Genomic DNA, 20,874 nt, shown 5'->3' on the forward strand with positions numbered 1-20,874 from the left:
ACATCTTATTTTTACACGTATACAATATACTGGATATTAAGCTAGATGTCCTAAAAAGGAACATATTTTTTACTCAATATTGCTAATTGACAATTTACCACATAGTTTTCAAGATGAAGTTCAAATTGTTAATGTATTACCCACAGCAAATACCCTTAGTAATAATACATGTTCATTATATGGTCATATTTACCACACACCCTAACCCCAAATAAAAAGCCTAAACTTCTGCCCTATGGCCTGGACAGTGAATGAACATTAGGACATTATGAATATAATAAAATGCACGAGTTTATGACGAAAAAAAAAATAAAATCAATACATTTTCACTTATTGGTCTTATCATATTTGTCACGCTCTAGGGCTTAAACGCCCTTTTTAGGGCCCTGAATTTCACAATATAGGTAGAGGACTTCATGGACATCATAGCCTTGCATTGAGTTTTTCTTAAATATATATATATGAACGTATGAAGAATATGGAAGTAGAGTAGAAAATCAATTTAGATCGAATACATTTTTATTACTATATAGCGATAGTTGCCCTTCCTTAGGGCCTGTCCGCCTGAGCCAGGGGTCAGGAATTTCACAATTTAGGTAGAGAATTTTATGAACATTATAGCCATGGATTAAGTTTTTCTTAAATTTATTTGGGAGTGGAGGAGATTCTTAAGATTTTAAACAATTTTACTCCATGGTCATTTGGCCTCGCCTTAGGGCCTGTATCCCTAACCTGGAAGCATTAATGAATTTCACAATTTTGGTAAGGGACTTCATGGTCAATTTAATCATCTGCAGTTTTTCCCCACATGTGTGAGAATAGATAAGAATATTTTTGAAAATTTGGCTTTTTTTTTGCATATATGACCCCATCTATGGCTCCCTGGGGACAAAAGAGCCATTAATTTCACAAATTAGGTTTCTCTTACCATAGAAATCCTTCAGCCAAAAATTGTATACTTTTAAAGAAGTTAAAAGTGTAAACTGTTAACGACCGACGGATGAGCACAACGACCCACAATGTCGGACAAAGACGAATCGTAATTGATCACATAGGTTGCTCAGGTGACCTAAAGGAGTTTTATAAATCTTTTATAGTCTAATAATAAACTAATATATAGAACAGCAGCTGTCTGTTTCTTACAATATCTATATTTGAAATGAAATATGATCTATATCTCTTAGCCATTCAATGTCTGAATTATAAAGAAAACCCTTTTAATTCATATGTGTGTTTAAAGCACTCTACCAATAAGAACCTTTCTTTGTTAAAAACATTTAGCTATGACAGCAATGAATTAAATTTATAAATATTATGGACACCATACGTCTGTTCTATATTTTAAAAGCATCGGTTTCATAAAATTGAAAAAAAAAAACCAACTGCATTTTTCTCAAAATAAAGCTCATTTCCTTTCATTGAAGCTTATGTCTTGCTAATTAAAGAAGATTTTTTTTGTTCACTCTTAACTGTACTTTACTTTGTTTTTTTTCTCTCTTTTTTTCTGAAAATGGGTTATAACATATATTCAACAATTTGTATATCGAAATATAACAAATGATGATTGATAGATCATTTATTCACCAAAATGTACCCTGTTGTTTTCTAAAGAATAAAAGATCAAGATACAATGAAGATATTTTCTAAAGTTACTCAATAAGTATAAATTCATATATTCGTGAGACAGTATTTAAATATCAGCCAAAAATAGATTTGAAGCACTTGCACACAGCTGGGATTCATTTAGATACTCTTGTTTGCTTTGTGTCAACATGTTAAAGGCAAAGTATATAAAAATATTAGATAAACCGGAGAAGTAAAAATGCAACATCGACATGGAAAATGACAGGAAATAGTAGTGACATGCATATGAATGCGGTTATCTAAGATCTAAAAGGTTTCACCAATGGAACAAGGTTGTGATGATGTCCTTTACCAATCCAATATCGCAGGCATGCGCAAGAAATTAGTTATATAACATTTGCAATGATTGAGGAACAGTTATATTGACGCAATATTTGTGGCTCTAAACAAGAAACGGAAGAAAAATAATTTCAACACAACCTGTCTTTGTTGTAGGTAAGAGGTTTTCAAGAATTAATTCTTATATCATAATGTTGCCATACATGTACAATGTCGGAAACTGATCTTTCTTTAATTGTAATTTGATTTTAGTGCAAAACGGCTTACATTTCATTAAACTTATGTGTTAACATGGAAATTTTAAGGCATTTTAAGTTTAACAAATAATAAATTCTCGATGTTTTTTTCTCAATCTAAATTTTTAACTTCTACAAAAATGAATATGTTACAGAGACATGTTTTTGGTTTATCATTATTGATATTAATAATGATATCAGAAACTTTACTATTTTCATAGACACATAGTGTATGTATATAATTGATTGATTATGGCCGAGGTTGTATAGTACCCTTTCCCCTAGACCCCCTCCCCCGGACAGTGGCTACATACACGTGTAGCTGTTCCCACCCAAACCCCGGGAAAGTGGCTTTATAGTAGATTTTTTTCCCATGAAGAGCTGCTAATATAGCATGGTCCCACTTTTTTTTTATTACTACTACGGAAAGCCTACTTAATAACATAGTGTTCTCTTTTCTTTCAATTCACAAAATTTATTTCCTCTTCTATTTATCACAAGATATCTAATTTATTTTCAAAGTTTTCCTTTCTAAATTTGGATATCTAGTGATACTGGATGCAATGATGGGATTAAAAATTGTAGTTTTTTGTGCCTTTGGTAATGTTAAAAAGTAATACTAAGGGGTACAGTTGATTACGTATTAAACAGCAAATCTAAAGTTAATGTTTATATATTTTTAAACAACTTTAAACGGTTTGGTTCAGTGTCATGAGTAGAGAGTCCTGGAAATGTGAAATGGTGTCTTATCCCACCTTATGTTGTCATTATTCACTGCATGCTAGTTTGAGCTTAGATCTACACATTATCAATAGCAACGTGATTTGGAAATATGCTTTTCTGTAATTAACCCTTAGAAAACAAAAATAACAATTTGCATAATTTAAAAATGTATCAAGGTTTTAGACCTTGCAGCTTGTGTATAAAGATTATACGTGTGCTTCTAATTTCATATTCTGAGGATTTATAGCCATAATGTGGTGTGCCATTAAAACGGTAAAACAAAAGAATTGTAACCCCCATTATTAATTTCCTTTACATTAATGATTTAAATCAAATTGTGCTTACTTAATAACTTTTATTTGAAAATAATAAGCTTGTGTTTGTATAAAATTGGAAAGTTTAGCGACAGTTGAACGAAGGAGAGTGTCCTCAAGTTAGGCTAATTATATATGAATTATATCAATTCAGTATTTATGATGTAAGAAATCAATAATTTTATGAGAGAAAAGATGGATGTTTCATTTATTCCACAATTATTTAAAAAGCAGAGGATTTTTGTCTAAAAGACTTAAGTTTAAAAAAATGAACGTTTTGTTGGTTAATATAAAATAAAATCATTAGTCCACAAACATGTGTAAATATTTATGTTGGTTTATGCAACCTTAGAATGTTCAAAACATTGATATGAATTTTAATAACAATTGATTCCCATTATTTTTTAAAATAAAATTTGAACATACTATGGGGGAACTCTATAATAGCCTTTTGCCCCTTGGGAGAAAAAACTACCTTATAGAAGGTTTTCCGAAGATAAAACTACAATAGGGGAAAGCTGCAATACAACACCGGTTTTTATTTCATATCTTTTTTTTTGCACATTAGAATTTAATACATGTACCAATGAAGCTATACTGGTTGAAATATTATATTATTTCTTGTTTATGCACAGTTTTCATCCTACCGTATTGTTTGATGAGTAAAAATTTATAACTGTAGCTATTAGGTAGTTTTAAAGATGTTTTATGTTGTAACCATTCCAGTATTTGATTATAGAGAGGCAGTGTGTATTTCTTATATATATGAAGGAGAGTTCAATTCCGGCAGTGTTTATCAGATTCACTAACAAACACAACCCTTCATTTTAAGTGCTTTGTTTATCTGTATACTACTACTGCATTTAGAAACATACTTCCTGGAAAAAGATCTGATATGAAATATATTTTAGCCAATCATTAGAACGCTACTCAGACTTTCCACTTGCAGTCACTTCATAACATGCATTTTATCAAAGCAACTATAAATCAGCGTTAATTATCTCTGAGTATGCTTCTGAAACACTAAACGAAAATAAATGTCATTTTAAACAATAATTTAACAATACAGTAGTATTATGGGTTTGCCAAGATGCAAAATAAAGAGTTAAAATAAAAATTCAAAATGTTGTGCAACTTACACCATGTGTTGAATCGCAGAATTGCAATGCTTCTGCTTGTCTTGTAAATTCACTTTTGCGCAGTAGTTTACTTTGTTTAATAAAAGTGAATATTAAGGATATGCATCGTTTTTAAGAGAAGCACTGAGCCAAATATGGATGGTATTGATGGAATAATAATGAATGGTGCAACTGAATCTTGCTGCAATGTTGTGAGTATTAAACCAAATATGAAACCAAATATTAAGCCGGTCATTTTTTAATGCATTATTTAAACAGTGTAATATGACTGCTTTTATATGGTGTTATAGTACGCTATACTGATGAAAGCTTAATAAGCACAATTACTACTACATAAATCATATAAACCTCCATTGCTTTAATTTACTTTAGTTACAGTAAATACTATCACTATTTGTACTACTACTACTTCTACTAATACTACGACTACTTTTGCCTATTCAGTACTTATATTACCAATCCATCTTTACATTTGCGGTATATTTTTAATCATACTACTGCAATATAGAATTAACAATGGTTCATTAAACTTGTTAATAAATGATTATAGAGCAGTCGCCACTTCAAGACACTGACAATCTCATTTTTATTATGTCTATTGTAGCTACTTCGTTGCTTGTTAAACTTTTCAAATTATTAGCATAATGGAGTTGTACGATTTGATCATCCAAAAGGGCAGCCAAAAGAAAGCACCCTTTCATACTTCTGTCGTTTAATCAATTTTTTAAAACTTTCTGTAAGATGTACTTCGTAAACCAAACTATATTTTTGGAATTTTATCAACAAAATCCACATTCAAGTTATAAATTATTCTTTCCAAATTTTTCAATATATGTTTAAATACAAAAATAAGTGGAAATTTCACTATTCGTGATTGGAAACTATCGTATGTTCATTTAAAATGTTAAAAAGAAAGAAATGACTGGAAGTAACCCCATGCATGCGTCTTTTATTCATTGGTCAACCGATTGTGTATTTTCTTTATACTCCCTCCCTCTTTCTCTCTGTCTCTCTGTCTCTCTCTCTCTCTCTCTTGCTCTCTCTCTCTTTCTCTCTCTCTCAATCTCTAATATAATCAAGTAAATCATATTCATTGATAGAATATAAAATACAAGTAAAGTAGGTCACTCAATTTATGGTATTTATCTTTGTCACTGAAGAACAATGGAGGATCAACATGCCAAAAAGAAGAGAAAATTTTGAAATGTGTTCAGAGCCTTGAAATAAAAGATGATCAGGTATTTATTAAAGATGTTGGATCCAGGGTTGGCAAAAAAACGGGAAATATTCAAATTTCCCATGACGATGGGAAATACTGGTAATTCCCGGGAATTACTGGTATTTTCCGGGAAATACTGGGAAATAAAGTATAACTACATATTAAAGTACTTCATACTCAGTCTAAATCAAATCTGTAGGGATGTAGACAATAGTACACCTTGTCAGCAATGACATTTTATAATTGTCTTCGATTTTAACAAGTTTTGACTGGCCAGTAATGCATTGGTTATCTTCTTATAAATACTCCAAACATGGTTCATTCACACACCATTGTTATTTGTTTTTAAGACTTAAGTCAGGTACATGTATAGGTGCATCTATACAGATATCATAAACATGATATCCAAAGTTCTGTTTTCTAGTTATTTGATGTATGTGAAAATGAGCCAAGAACATTATGAAAATTAAAGTGTGACTGTGTCACTACCTCAGTATGCAACACACCCAAGACGAAGCCAATTAGTCACAATAATAGTATTAATATATCTCCCCAAAACAGGAGCACAAAATTTTTACTATTTAAAGCAAATAAAATTCGAATTATCATATAGAAAAATGTTACAATTTCTTTACCTATTTGATATTTGGACCTTTTTGCACTAAAAAAACCCCGCTATTTTTAACCATTACCAATTCAACATGTAATGTATTTATTTAACAGTCTCAAATTTTTTCTCAAATTATGATAAACTTGTCAGAAAAATCTTAAAATTTTAGAAAATAAAACCAAAAGTATGGGTCTATTATGTAAAATTTGAGATATGACATGAAATAAGCTGATTTTAGGCAAAAATTGGGATTCATTTTTCCTTAGTTGATATGAAATATAAGTTAAATTTGCCAATATGTGTCGATAGAAATATTGAAAAAATGAACAATTATGTTTTTCGTAACAAAATGAAGATATCCTAATGCACAAACTATCTGGAAATTTTGTTTGGACTGAAAATAAGGAAGCTAAAATGATGGTACTCTAAAACAACTGAGTTATAAAAAAAATTTTCATTTTCTTCTTAAAAACCTTCCTCCACAAAAGATAGTCCCATACTAAACTCTTTAAATATGTACTTTTTTTCCATTACTATGTTATTTAAGATAGTTTAATTGGCATTATAAAATTTGAATTTTTGGGTAGAATCAATATATGATGCATAATTTCAACAATAGAGGTGACCCAAATGGCTACCCAAAAACTGAGGAACGAACCTCTTTAATTAAACAAGTTTTAAAGGTTATTGAAATGGTACTATTTGACACGCAACTTTCATATGATAATTTCGTAGAATTGATTAGAAATATGGAATATCGTATTCCAAAAATGTGATTGCTGACTGCTATTTTGTTTGTAGAACTGTGATGATGAGAAATCATTCGAGTTTATTGAGACCACAGAATTGACAGTCATTCAAAGAACCAAAAAGGGAAAACAACTGAAACGAATTGACACTCGAGAAAGTACTCTGGTAAGTGAAACTAGACGGTAATAAACGGTTTGCACTCTGAAAATATGTATTTTTGTTTGTTTGTATTACTTTTTGTTCTAGTTGGATGAGAGTTCTCTGGTGTCAGAAATTTTTGTGCGATACCCTAAGGAGGATATTGATAAAGAGGAATCCCTGGGAGGATTCATTTCCACGATTAGACGAAGTGATGGGGCATTTCTTCATGCATTTTGTTCCCTGGAAGAAGACGGAATCTTTGCTAAAGCTTTACATCTGAAGTAAGGCAAAACTAATTTGTTTACTTGTTCCACACTCTCAAACGTATACAGTGAACAGTTTGTGTAAATAGAAATGTTATAATGATAGATTATTGGGTATATTAATATTGTTGTCTTGCTATGTTTTTGCGTATCAAAACGTTGAATTCGGTTTCAATATTTCATTTTTCTTCTAGAAATAAAGACATTTTGGTGAGTTTAAATGGCATAAAGATACTAGGATCTTTTACACACGACAATGCAGATGTTGTGGAGATGTTTCGAAATTTACCAATGTCAAAGACAATATCAATGGTAATATAGTCTAGATAATTCAACATCTTTTTCATATGTTGTTTTGAATTTTTCAAACTTTACCTCTATATTTCTCTTTATTTATGATACTTTTGACTACATCTATTGGAATAAAAATCACCTTAAAGAAAACCTTATTACACCAATCATCAATTTATCTAGGGGTTTTTTTGTCATTGAAAGGTGAAATACAATAGAAGATCTGACAAGTTTACAACCATCGAATTCCTTCTTGAAATAGCATCGGAAGGTAGAGTAAATAATATAGTATAATTATCACGAAATCATTGGATTGTATTCGAAAAGTAAAAGTTTTTAAAGTTGTTTCCTGCAGTGCTGCATTATTTTCAGGGCAAATTGATAAATTCAAGCAAAGTTTTTGTTAGTAAATAGTATTGATGGCCCCATAAAAAATATTTGACAAAACGTCATATTTCAAAAAACCTTGTCAATCTATCCCGCGGAAAAGCATTTCTCGCATTATCACCGGTGTGAGATCGGTTTGTCCGGTGTGAGACAGCAGTGTGAGATTTTTCTGTCTTACACTGTGTATTACTACGCCGTTTTAAAACGAAAACAAACGTTGTCTGCTGTAGGGAAATGCAAAATAGTGCATTGAGATTATCCATTAAGTAATTGTGTTGCATAATTAATTACAATTTTTCATATTTTCATTGAAAAAACTGTCGTATGCTTTCATTTAACTTGCACTATTTGAAGCACGCGGAGGGATAAACTGAAAGTAATCTTTTGAACGTCAAAACAGAAAGTTGTCAAACATCATTTTTAAGCTAATATAATGCGAGAAAAATAATCATTCATTATAAACTCGTGTGGGATAGTGAAATTCCACCTCGGTGCCAAGATTCACGGTCTAGGACTCGGCAAAGCCTCGCCCTAGACGGTGAATCTTGTCCCCTCGGTGGAATTTCACTATCCCACACTCGTAATAATAAATGATTCTATTAATCTCAAATATTTTGTACAATAGAATAAACCTTTTTTCAGTTTCAATTAACTTTGTAGATCAAAATTTCAAAATCAAATGGAAAATATATGATACAGATATTAGAACATTATAAAAATAATATCAAGATGAAACAAAGTACAAATGATTGCAAATAGGAAGAACAAAAACCATCTTGATAATATTTTTACATTTCAAATTAAGGAATTTGATTCTTTCTATCTTTCAAAGAAATTATAGTGAAAGAAGACTCTGTGAAGCTTACGAACGACCCACCCATTGTGGCGGCAATAGTGTGTCCGAGAAGCAACAAATCGTTGGCATATACTAATGGACAATTGAATCTCTGTAATTCTGGAGACGTCAGTTCGAATTGTGCTCGTAAGATTATCACATTTTGTAACTACCACTTGTGATATTATATATGGCGTCGGTAACCGAGTGGTTAAGGTGCAGGGCTCATGACCGAAAGGTTGTGGGTTCAAATCCTGGCCGCGGCAGGTCGACGTTGTGTCCTTGGTAAAGACACTTTACATGTATTTCCTCACTCCACCCAAGTGTGAAAATGGGTACCTGGCTATAGACAGTGTAAGATATTGTCAGAATGTGTGTGTCCGAGCGCCTTAACGGCTGCCGCACTGAAAAGGCTCTGGAATGCTTTAAGGTCTGCTGGGGTAATAATTGTAAAAGAGCTTTGAGAAATGCATTGCAATTTAAAAGCGCTATATAAAAAACTTTGCAATTATATAATAAATTAAAAATGAAACTGATAATTACATGGGATGAAATCTGATCAATATTTCGCCAGAAACTCTCTATTGTATCCATGTTTTCTCCCAAATTTCAGCATAGGCTCGACCGAGAATCAAATAACCGAATATATAACGTAACTTATCATTGTTAATGTGTGAATAGATGTTGCTGACAATAGAAGTTCGTTAAAAGCAAACTTTTTGTTTCATTGGTGGCAAAGAAACCATCTAAGGTGATTTAATACATTCTTTCTTGCATTTTTTTGTAAATGGGTTTTTTCGTTGTAGACCATTTTGTAGTCACAAAAACTCTCGCCGGATATTACCTTGCATACACTTTCCAAGTTCAGATAGATAAATCAAAATACCTTGGTCTCAAAGGGAAACGACTGGATGTCATTGTAAGATTAAATTTGCATAATTTTATAATTATAGATATTATTTTTTTATAGAAAAGATGAAAGATTTATTTGTGAATTATATTATGTTATCACTGTATTTTTGTTATATCTTTCTTAAAAGGATAAAACAAAGGGGATTCCAATATTTCGACAAGAGCAAATAGACAGGGATGTTTACCTTAAACCAGATGGAAATGATAGTGAGTATTCTTAAAAACACATTTATCATGACTTTTAAAATGAAAAAATGACAACAACAAACTGTCAACCATCTCAAAACTCCATAAAACGAAATACAAATTCAAAGCAGAGCAACATGGACCTCCAAAAAGATAGAGATAGGATCAGGTGCCTAGGAGGATTGGGCATCCTCCTAGAAGTAACTTTAGAAATGATCTACGAGGGGTTACACATACGTATAAAAACTCTGTGGAAACATGCCAAATGTGCAATAAACTTCAGTTTTGTTTCACGGTTTCTTTAAATGAGGAAAAATAACAATAAAATAAAATTTAACAGCAAGTCTTAAAACTTCAATTACAGAGTTGTGTCGTAAATACTGCTCAAATTGGTATTTGTTTACAATTTTATATTTCAGATAAGTATGTCCACTACAATGAGACAACAGGAAATTATGAGCTGGGAACACGTGAGACTGCTGTCTCACGTAAAGGCTTTGGGGTGTGGATAGAAAAAACCGATTGCACACCATAGGAAAAGGATCAAAATCATTGCATTTTTCGAACTTGACTTTCGACAGATTATGTGCAAAGTTTAACAACAGTAATTGATAACTTTGGTTGTCAATAACAAGTAAACTTGCTCGAAGTACATTTGTTTAAACAGTTTAATGATGTCTTTTTTCATCAATAATTTCTATTCTTTGAACTAAATGACACGAAAACGATTCTTGACTGAATTAAAATTAAATGCACTGTTAAGTGGTAAGTGTTTACCGAAGCAACTGAAGTAAGCCAAATAACATTTTCTGTAATCCAGTAAAAAAAAATAAAGAAATATAGTTCATGTACATATTACTCAATACATATTGAATTCATTTCTTTTAACTACGCAAAATATATTCACTGCTTATTATCTAATGGCATCTTTAATACTAAAATGTAAAACGGAAAAAGACACTTAACCCAAAAAGAAAAGAATAAGGAAGAGATGTAGTTTTTCCGGCAGTTTAATAGAAAAATTGTTGTCTGGTGATATCAACAAAAGTGATTGACCAATCAAAAGCGTTGTTTTATCGTCAATTTTTCACAAAAAATGATGTGTAATTCTATGTCAATCCCTTCTATATTGTTTATAAGGTCATTATTATAATTTATCTTGTTTTAATCTTAACTGTACAAGTATATATTTTTTGTTAAACTATGCATGTTTTTATTAATTTATTTATCATGAAAACAAACATTTCATTGAATAAATTGACTTTGCTTTTCAGTTATTGCTTTTAGGATTTTATTGTATGTTAAGCATTATATGTTGCATAATCACAAGAGATTTTTTCACGACGATATTGAATTATTTTGATATTTTTATGATAGACTGATATGTTCAAGGCCAGTATTTTCAGCATTTAACTAATGTTTTGCTTTGTATATAAAAAAAAACCTTCTATTTTCTTTAAGTTCATTTTTTTAATGTCCATTAGATATTGAGGTATTAAAAAGTAACAACCACATTTTGTACAAAGTAAATGAATGTTCCGATCATTGAAATTATGGTTTGATTTTGAATATATTATCAAATAAAAATACCCACTAAAGAAATTTTCGAAATTTTGATTATTGTCCAACCAATTGTACCTGCAATTTTACATTGAAGTCTATGGACAGAGCATGTTTTATAAAGATATTGTAAAATGTATCTTGAATTTTTTAAAAATGTCTTGGTGCTTATATGCATGAAGTCTCTCTTTTTTAAAATATGAAATAAAATGAATCCTTTGATATTTTTTTTCTTTTTTCAAGGGGAGATAACTCTTCAAAAGAGTTTAGGTACAAAATGACCAGCTTCTTAGAAGTAAGCCCTCGTGTTAGTTATATTTATTTTACTTTCATCATTATCTTGCAGTAAATATCTAATAACGTTTTAATGATTCAAAATTGATCAACAGCCCTTCATTATACATTGAATATCTTCGAACAGAGGAAGATTGTGTTAATCTTTCGGCAATGGCTAACATTCCTAATTGGCATTTAAAGAAAAAAGGAATCATTACTGAGAAGAATACGTTCGTTAAATCTGTTTTAACGTAGCTCGCGGGTTTGTTGACGTCACAGTAGGATTCGACGTAAAGAGTTGACCGTCATAACAAACTCATACAATTCTTTTAGAAATAATAAATGATCTTTAGAAACATTTTAAAGAGCTAATTTGCAGTTTATACAAACATTTATAATTATCAAGTGCTAAAAATTTAAAGATGACATACATTGTCGCATTGAGTTCTATAAGGTATGAGTGTGCGTTGGAACTCTTTAATTTAATAAATTGAACCGTATGCATTAACTTCGCTCGTTTCACAATAATGAATTCTGTATTTTCAAATACCGATCTAACTATTAAAATCATTTTGGCTTTAGGTAGTTATCGTATGCGATTACAAACTTATTTATATGTCAATACGTGTATGGTAATTTTTTTGCATTGAATGCATGACTGACTCATTGAAAAGAAATTTAAAGTAGCCATGTTTCTTCTCTTCACAACCTTACATTAATTTCCTTTATGCATTCGAAAACATTCAAAATAATGTTAATTAGATTTGCATGTTATAATATGTGTAAATCAGCTAGTCTGGTCAACCAGCGCATTTTCATATTTGGTTCTCAGACGAAAGAAATTGATAACGTCGGGCTAACGTCGTGATAAGAATATAGGATTTTGTGAAATCTTTTAAATCTTTAAAGTTGTTTTACGAAAAATTGGCCGAGAAACATACTGATTTTTTTTTATGAATTGATTCAAAATAATCTCTTCTGTTATTGTGTTGAGTAAGATTAAGTTCGTCTAGATCGTTTAAAAGTTTGAAGCATAGTTTTGAAATGCGGTTTTCGACTAAGATATGCATTTTACTATATATTTCATTGAAATGGCGTTGCTTGATTTTATCAGCAACACTGTGTTTGAATCACGATAACATTATTACTACGCAGACGAATCTCAAATAAATTTTAGAAATAAATCATTGAAACCTATCGATCACGTGGACAAATTTTCAGGATAGGTTTTCTCGCAAGCAGTAAACCCGCGAGCTACCTTAATGCCTGCCAATACGCTTTTAATTTTCCTTTTAAAAGATAAATGAATATAATATTTTTATAAGATAAGAATAAAAAAGTTGGTTTTTAAAAAAAGCAAAACAAATAAGGATGTCCCTCGATTGGAATAACGGAACAAAAAAGAATACTTTCGCTTACATTAAGAAATCAAAGTACTGAAAGCCGGGCTCTTTCGGTGTGTCTTAATGCTTATTGTGTAGTAAAGACTGAAAATCTCTCTCTCTCTCTCTCTCTCTCTCTCTCTCTCTCATGCTTTTAATGTCGGCAAAGCGTCAGAGAGCGACCAAATTTTGTAAGCTGCTATAAACAAAAAATATGTCTGTCTAGCAGAAGTTAAAAAGTTCAACAGTTGCTGCCTTGAATTTTGCAACAAGCATTATATATTCAAACCCCATTTCTTCATCGCGCAGCAAAGTAGTTCATGGAAATTCATGCGCATTGTATGTGTCCAAAATGCATAGTAATGTTTTAAAAACACGTTATTAATAAGAAAACTAAAAAAGATAATTCATTCGAAACTTAAAAAAAAGAAACAAAATGCCAACACTTTTGAGAAAACATGGAACTTTGTTTAACTATTTGGTATAGCGGAAGCTTTACCTTGACGCTGTTTGGTTTTTTCTTTACTTTTGAAGTTGTGCTATTTATAGTAACATTCGCGATTTGCCTGCCTATAGCCAGGAGTCTGCTTTCAGCAGAGCCCGGCCAAAAATAAAGATAACTTCAAGATGCAATTCGTATGAAAACAAGAAGAAAAATTGAATTTTGATAATGACACTATGTGTTTATAGATACCTAGTATCGAAAGGACGGACCAAAAGTGCAAAAAAGGGGTTTCTTTCTGCGTCTCGATTACTTCTAAATTGCAGGCATGTGCAAAAAATAAGTATACGTAAAACTGTAGAAAAGCCAACTCGTCGTTTAATTTTGTAGAAAAAACATTACAGAGACGGAGAATTGAAACAAAGAACTGAGTTCTCTACGACTTCAGCTTGTGATTATTTTTCCTATATGGTGATATTTTTGAAGTATTGAATTAATGAAGGTTGTCAACTGGGTTTATAATTGGAAAGTGAAACAGTACATTTTTTTCATGTAACCCCCCCCCCCCCGAAAATGTTAATGTAACCATTATCTAAGAGAAATATTATAATATACCCCTTTATTTTAATATTTCCTTCTCCATGCATAAGTGGCCCCATCCTAAAGAAATTTGATTAATGTGAGAAGAATCTTTAACATCGAATAAAAAACGTTCACGTACATGTACATTGTAGAACTTCATAGATTATTTTTATTCTAGAATGTAATAAGACGGTCATGGAACATATTATTTGAAAATAATTGATTGAATTTTTAAATCGGTCTTTAAACACACGTAAAATACCACAGCATTTAGACAGTTACAATACCAGAATTCTAGAAGAATACCAGAACATTTCAATTCAACTAAATAGACAGGTCATTTCTATGTCGGCTATTGTGAAATAGTCTGGAGCATTAAATGTGTTTAGCAAACAGAGACTAACGTTTTGTTTTTTATAATCCAACCTGCTTTTTATTAATTACCCATGATATTTTGATTTATGATGGCTCCTGCAATAAAACGTTACCAAAAAAAAACCTCCTGGCTTTTATGGCATATCAGTAAAATATTTCTGGAAAAAAAACTAAGTCGCATTGATGAAGGTTGTAAATTGAAAAGAATGAATTTATTAATAGAATGTCGTTAACGGTCAAAGAGGGAACATTAGATTTAGCACTCTTGTATATGGAGTAGCTAATGGGCCAAAAGTAATACAGCATTCTACAGTAAAACTTTCAATGTTAAAATTGTAATTGAGTTCACTTTATCAAACTAAACTGAATTTATCAGATGTTCTACATACAGAAGGCAGTGGCTAGAGGTATCTTCAGCAGTGCGGGTACTCGCAAGCTCTCGCTCGCCAAAATCAGCTTTACCCGCAACACAAATTTTGACGAGCGCTCGCGAGCAACTGCTCTGCTGAACACGCCTCAGGTATTTAATCTGATTTGTGATAAATTGAGAGAAAGTTTAACCCTTGTCCCCCGCGGTCTGCCAATCCGCCATCACCTTCACCATCTATAAAATCAATCACACAACGAACGGTCAAGTAAAAAAAATGCACTACAACCTTAAGAGTAAAAATATCATAAGATTTCAATGTAATAGACTTATTCATTTTATTAAAGAAATGACATTCACAGTCCGAGACATTTTTTTTTTTGGAATACGGAAAACCGCGATAATCTCGTGTTTCAGTATTTGAGGTAGATTACCGCTAACCAAGCTAATAAGAGCTGAATACTTCTGCTAGCAGTATGTTTGGTCATTGAACATCCAGAATTGTCTGTAAAAGAAAACCACATACAAAAATTCGTTACATATCGATGGTAATAAAACAAATAAAACAGCAATAATTGTGTATTTGTTACATGTATATTAAAAGTTTAAAATTTTAACAATTTAAACCTAACTATTGCAGTTTTATAAACTGTAAAATTTGATAAACTTTAAAGTTTTAATGTAACATATTCTTGAATGTCTAGATCCATAGCTATATGTAGCAGCTAAAAAATGCATAAATTAAAAAAAAAATTATGCAGTGTACCTAGCTGTTTGAAATTTGAGACAGTGGCGCAATCTATTTCGTCACTTCCGTCATCACAATGCAGCACCCCATCACATGTCTGTTTCCGAGCTACACAGAATTTTGCACTTTTGCATATAAACACGTCTGTTAAGCAAAAAGAGGGATCGAAGTCCTTGGGAACAGCTGTGGAGGAAAATAAATATAAATCGTTCTGCCACAACAGCACGTCAAATACCCCTTTACAGTTCGTTTATGTAATAATACAAGTTGCTGTCCTTTAAAAAAGGACTACAATACGTGGACAATTTGCATGTGTTTCAAACGAAAACTTGAAAGCCTTAAGATTATCAGAGATTCCACCGACTCTAGCCCTCTGCTTTTAACCACTAAATTTGTACGTTGTTTTACGTATACATGTATGTATAGCCCTGACTTTTTATCTCAGAATTTTAAGGGTTCATACTTCTAAAATAATTATGATCTATCTATGATTGAAGTTTGCATGTATAGTATCAGGCATTCGGTGAATTCTACTATTTGCGCACACATTACGATTCGCACTACTGTGTTAACTATGCAGTGACAGCTTTGTGTAAATTAAAAATTTCATATTTTGATGCATTTTTCTTGAGATTTAAACTTTTACACAATGACATAATTATTCAATCATACTTAAATGCTTAAAAAAAATTTAATCGGGAAGTTCTCTAGCCTCGCCTACTATAAAAGTAAAGTTAAGTTACATGTGTATTCGGAAAACAACCAAAACATTGCAAATAATGCTATTTGATGCATGTTGTAGTTTCGGCATAACATTAACTTATCTCATAATACTGATAATTCATATCACATGCCAATCATTTCTTTAAAAGGAATACTTTGTTTCTGTACTGTTTACCGACAACTTTACAATTACAGCGCCTTTGAACTTATGTGTGCATATGGCACGGAATCCCGGACCCGATTCAGATAAACGTGTGCTAGCCTGGTTCCCTGAGCTACCCACTACGCACAGGAACCAGGTTAGCTCATGCGCAGGCTGAATTTTCCCCATAGCATCCGGTTTAACCTCGCTTATATATTTTCTGCGTGGACCTCAGGGTCCACGCAATTAATATTGGATATCAACATTTTAATTTTTAAAGAGTGCTACATAAACGTAGCTGAATTAAAATAAATTATTTCATTTCAAAACGACAAAATACTGGTACTTTTTACCATAAAAGCTTAACCTAAAATTGAATGCAAATTGTCTTTAAAAGAAAACATACTTTTCATTCTTTATCTACACGTTCTCTTGATATGACTAATTTCTTAATGTTAGCTTAATTAAAGTAGTACGATAAATACATATTTTTCTACGAATGGATACCTGGACAAGTCTGGTTGTTACAGAGCCTCTTTTCGGAACTATCCCCCGTACAGTCACGTCCGCCGTAAGTTGGTTCCGGGCTATCACACTTCCGGTGGCGTTTATGAACTCCTCCCCCGCACATTACAGGACACGCCTCCCACATCATCCATACACCCCAGTGTCCGTCCTCTGTTTACATATAATTATAATATACATGGTATATAAAATATGCCACTTTTATTTGTATACTGGAGGGTCATCCATACCCCGTAACTTTTACGTTTTATCATATATAGTACGACAAGAAATGGCGATTTCAACCTATTGTAAAACAGTTCAATAAAATACATACTACCCATAGTCCTCTGCGTCTCCGCACGTTTGGTTTGGTACAAATTAACTCTGGCGGAAGTTTGAAATTAAATATAGTTAAATTGAGTTGTCTTACGCATAGGTATAACTTCGATCTCGCGAGTTTGAAAACAGCGGATACTTTTTTATAATAAGCGACGTATATGATTTTTTTTTTCAAAATTGGTTTTACCCTAAACTTGTATATCATTTTCTGTTGTTGTCAAGTCGAACGTTTGCTAGAATCCGTATCCCTTATGAATAGAGAAGGTTAGGATAGTACGCAAAACTTTTTCCAGATATTTTTGAGAGCCCTTGAAATCAACTCGATTTATGTGCAGTCAAAGTAAGACTGTAATAATAAATGGCTTAGATCTAATTCATGCTCTCCTCAATTTATAATTTTAATTGATTACTATATATTCGATACTGAATTGATATCTCAAGCTTTACATTGCATATATCAATTGTAAATAAATAAATGATATTAATTTTTCAACCATGATTTTAATTCAATTGAGAGTTTTTGAATGCATAATATAATTTGATCATACGTTGATTTCTTTTATTACTTGAAATGCTCTTTTTTTATTAAATAAAGGTATTGAATTAATGGCGCTCATCAGTGTGAAAAACAACACTTTAATTCCATAAGTGCTCTAGTTGGCCGAATGAATACGCACAACAGTTTCAAATAATTGAAAATGAGCAAAAGCTTATCGCACACCATACTTTTAAAGATAAATGTACATAAAAAAAGTATGTAAATGAAGTCCGTTTTGAGAGAGAGAGAGAGAGAGAGAGAGAGAGAGAGAGAGAGAGAGAGAGAGATTTAAAATACGAAGTTCAAACCTGGGCATTTAACAGCAGCGGAACATTCCATGATGTCGTGAAATAGGTACTGCGTCTTGATCCCGTTCATAATCCAGTTGGCTGTTCTGGTGGAAATACCTGTCCCACAGGAAGCCGTGCACCCCTCCCAGGGGCCCCAATCCCCCCAGCGTCCGTCCGGCCTTCTTCTACCATAGACCGAGTCTTTGGGAAAGAACAATACGATTTATTTACTTCTGATTTACTTTCCATAACTACATGTTTTTGTTTTACATTCTATTTTTTTTTTTCAAATATCAAAACATGAATTTTAACAAACGGTTGAAATCATTCTGCGAGTTGTATCAACATATACTTACTTAAACTGAAAACAAGGTAAGTAATTACCAATATATAAAAGTTGCATCCATTCATTCTACAGTATAGTTTGGTTTAAAACACGTAAATCCACAAACAACGGTTAAACAGTAGACAGACCCTCACACACATTTGTTAACAGAACGTTGTAGATATCATGTTGCCATTCTTTACTGTATCCTGGTCTTTGTTGATCAGGAAAAAAAAAGATTTAAATACCGTCTTCGGAGACATGAAATATGAGATGGACATGGCACATCTTTCGGTAAATCTAATGATTAAAGACAGATTTAAATATCCAAACAACAATTTAACTTGCTGTACACACGCTATTATCTTCAGAAATTTGTTTAAGTACGTGTTTTTTGTCAACATATCAATTTTTCAACATTAATTTTACTATTATTTAATTTATTATTTTGTCTCTTACTTTCTTCAGTTGCAATACATTATATAATGTAAGCTTATAACATTCATCAGACTAATCAAAATTACAAATTGCCATTATAAATATTGGTACATGTAGTATTATAAAAAAAACTACACGAAAGTAAATGTTAACAAAAAAATGCTGAAACCTGTTACAGCTTTATTACGTATACTAGTTCATTTACTTACAATAGATATTACAGTCAAATCATTATTCTTGTGCCAATACTTTTTTACTTTAAAATCTAACAAACAAGATTGTTTCGCGAAGTGTCAAATCTATAGCAGCCAAAAGAAAGGGTGGTCAATAGTCTGCGCTTAGCATGGTATCCGATAAAGAAATAACAAATTACAAAGAGCAGGTTGGAATATAGCTTCAAAATTCAAATTTAACTGTATAATAAAAAGATTTTAATTGGTTTACATATCGACGGCCAAATCAGTGGGCGAGGTTTTAAACAACTTTAAACATTTGTATTCTCCAAAAATTGTTAAACTCTCTAAACGTCGATAATTGATATTTTCTTTCTTTTGTTAGGTAGCATCAGATTAGAAACATTTTCTTGCAGCAAACGCATTTTCAGTGAATCTCAAATATATCGTAATAATTGCAAGGAACTTTGAATTTTGGACAACCTTTTAAGATTTTTTCGTATGTTTTGTCACAAATTGGTCCTTATAATTTCACCTGCTGTTGATAAAACATTCATTAAACAAATTGATTCACTCATTAAAGTCGATTCCTTGCTTCAGATCCAATTATAGCTCATACATTACTCGAATAATAATATTTAATATTTTGTAATTAGCGCCAACAGTCAATATGTTTTCCTGATCCGATCTAAGCTTTGAATAAGAGTTGGTTCGTGCAAGCATGTTCAAAACGAAAAATAAAACAATAGCCTTTTCAATAAAACCCAGATACCAGAGAAAACCTCGACACAAATCAACATTAGAGGCTATAAGTACATGTACCCTGTACTCTTTAGGTGGGAATACTGCAAGACGTTGAAGGAAGGATAAGGACAACACCATTTTATTATGAAAACTTTTTTAAGCGAGAAATTACTGCTCTGCATAGTTGTAATGATAGCCAGGCAAAGTAAGATTTAAAAAAAATTAATTAGTATCTTGAACCATTCAGTAACACAGCGTTTAAGGATATTCGTAAGATGTATATAAGAACTATAATTACATGTTTGTATTTATATTTATTGCAAATTCGTTATAATCATAGAATAACTTTGAGTGTGAATTATAGAAATATGATTCTAGAGAAATAGAATACAGTACATTATTTAATAATGTGCTGCATCGTGAAGTAGAACTGATCACGTACAGTTTTATCTACATGTAAATGTCTTTAGTTCGATGTTGATTAAATTTCTATTTCAATCGGATTTCTATGAAAGACAATTCATAGCGGACGAATTATGGAAATTATTTACAATACGTTATTACTTACAAAAAAACAGTAGTTAAGCTGACGCTGTACAATTTTTTTTGACAATTATTGACCTATAAAACCAGAGAAGTGGATTTAAATAAGCTAAATTTGAGCTTAAATTAAGATTATTTACTGCTTTTAGTTTCCGTAAAACGTATCTTAATTTATTTTTTTTTTAATTTTGTCAAAACGGAGTTTCTATCTTTGAGTTATTAATTTCAAACTTGTTTACATGTATCAACGTGCGTCAATTAATTTAGAATGCGTCCGTTCTTCTGAATGCCTCCAATGGATTTCAAATCTTGACGGAAAATACAGATCTCATTGCTATGAGTACCATCATGGACCTCAAAAGTCAACCTTTGAAGCCGAGACAGAGTGCAAGAATTCAGGTGGACAGCTTGCGCCATACATCGATGAATTCCAGTATGATTTTTGGAATGG

At 31.7% G+C, this 20,874-nt stretch overlaps 2 protein-coding genes across 6 annotated transcripts; one reads left to right on the top strand and one right to left on the bottom strand.

Annotated features, from left to right (window-relative positions):
- The first annotated feature begins 1,913 nt into the window (after window positions 1-1,913).
- On the top strand, window positions 1,914-11,711 carry LOC128181902 (uncharacterized). 5 transcript variants are annotated; one of them, XM_052850467.1, is made up of 11 exons: window positions 1,920-2,079; window positions 4,452-4,526; window positions 5,496-5,573; window positions 6,966-7,079; window positions 7,161-7,336; window positions 7,513-7,630; window positions 7,814-7,880; window positions 8,829-8,978; window positions 9,638-9,750; window positions 9,872-9,950; window positions 10,349-11,711. In XM_052850467.1, the coding sequence occupies exons 2-11, from the start codon at window positions 4,470-4,472 to the stop codon at window positions 10,462-10,464; spliced, it is 1,068 nt and encodes a 355-aa protein (XP_052706427.1). In that variant the 5' UTR covers window positions 1,920-2,079; window positions 4,452-4,469; the 3' UTR covers window positions 10,465-11,711. The 5 variants fall into 5 exon arrangements, with proteins under 5 accessions (XP_052706431.1, XP_052706430.1, XP_052706427.1 ...); XM_052850468.1 differs by having other exon boundaries at window positions 1,921-2,075; XM_052850471.1 differs by lacking the exon at window positions 5,496-5,573 and having other exon boundaries at window positions 1,914-2,075.
- A 3,526-nt stretch (window positions 11,712-15,237) lies between these two features.
- LOC128181595 (thrombospondin-1-like) lies at window positions 15,238-18,753 on the bottom strand. The gene is made up of 5 exons (XM_052850059.1): window positions 18,557-18,753; window positions 18,219-18,401; window positions 17,034-17,204; window positions 15,680-15,844; window positions 15,238-15,418 (listed from the first exon to the last, which is right to left on the bottom strand). Exons 1-5 carry the CDS (start codon window positions 18,609-18,611, stop codon window positions 15,327-15,329), a joined length of 666 nt encoding a protein of 221 aa, XP_052706019.1. The 5' UTR covers window positions 18,612-18,753; the 3' UTR covers window positions 15,238-15,326.
- Between the last annotated feature and the right edge of the window lie 2,121 nt (window positions 18,754-20,874).

The sequence above is a fragment of the Crassostrea angulata genome, chromosome 4 (genome assembly GCF_025612915.1).
Source record: "Crassostrea angulata isolate pt1a10 chromosome 4, ASM2561291v2, whole genome shotgun sequence".
In the NCBI taxonomy this organism is placed as follows: Eukaryota; Metazoa; Mollusca; class Bivalvia; order Ostreida; family Ostreidae; genus Magallana; species Magallana angulata.

What these genes read in the sequence shown, in the direction of transcription:
- LOC128181902 (XM_052850467.1), top strand. Translation starts at nt 4,470, where the DNA reads ATGGATGGTATTGATGGAATAATAATGAATGGTGCAACTGAATCTTGC. An exon ending in TTGAAATAAAAGATGATCAG is followed by an intron (nt 5,574 to 6,965) that starts GTATTTATTAAA and finishes TTTTGTTTGTAG; the next exon opens with AACTGTGATGATGAGAAATC. An exon ending in TGTCAAAGACAATATCAATG is followed by an intron (nt 7,631 to 7,813) that starts GTAATATAGTCT and finishes TGTCATTGAAAG; the next exon opens with GTGAAATACAATAGAAGATC.
- LOC128181595 (XM_052850059.1), bottom strand. Translation starts at nt 18,611, where the DNA reads ATGAATGGATGCAACTTTTATATATTGGTAATTACTTACCTTGTTTTC. An exon ending in TTACCTTGTTTTCAGTTTAA is followed by an intron (nt 18,402 to 18,556) that starts GTAAGTATATGT and finishes TCTTTCCCAAAG; the next exon opens with ACTCGGTCTATGGTAGAAGA. An exon ending in TAACAACCAGACTTGTCCAG is followed by an intron (nt 15,845 to 17,033) that starts GTATCCATTCGT and finishes TTTCCTCCACAG; the next exon opens with CTGTTCCCAAGGACTTCGAT.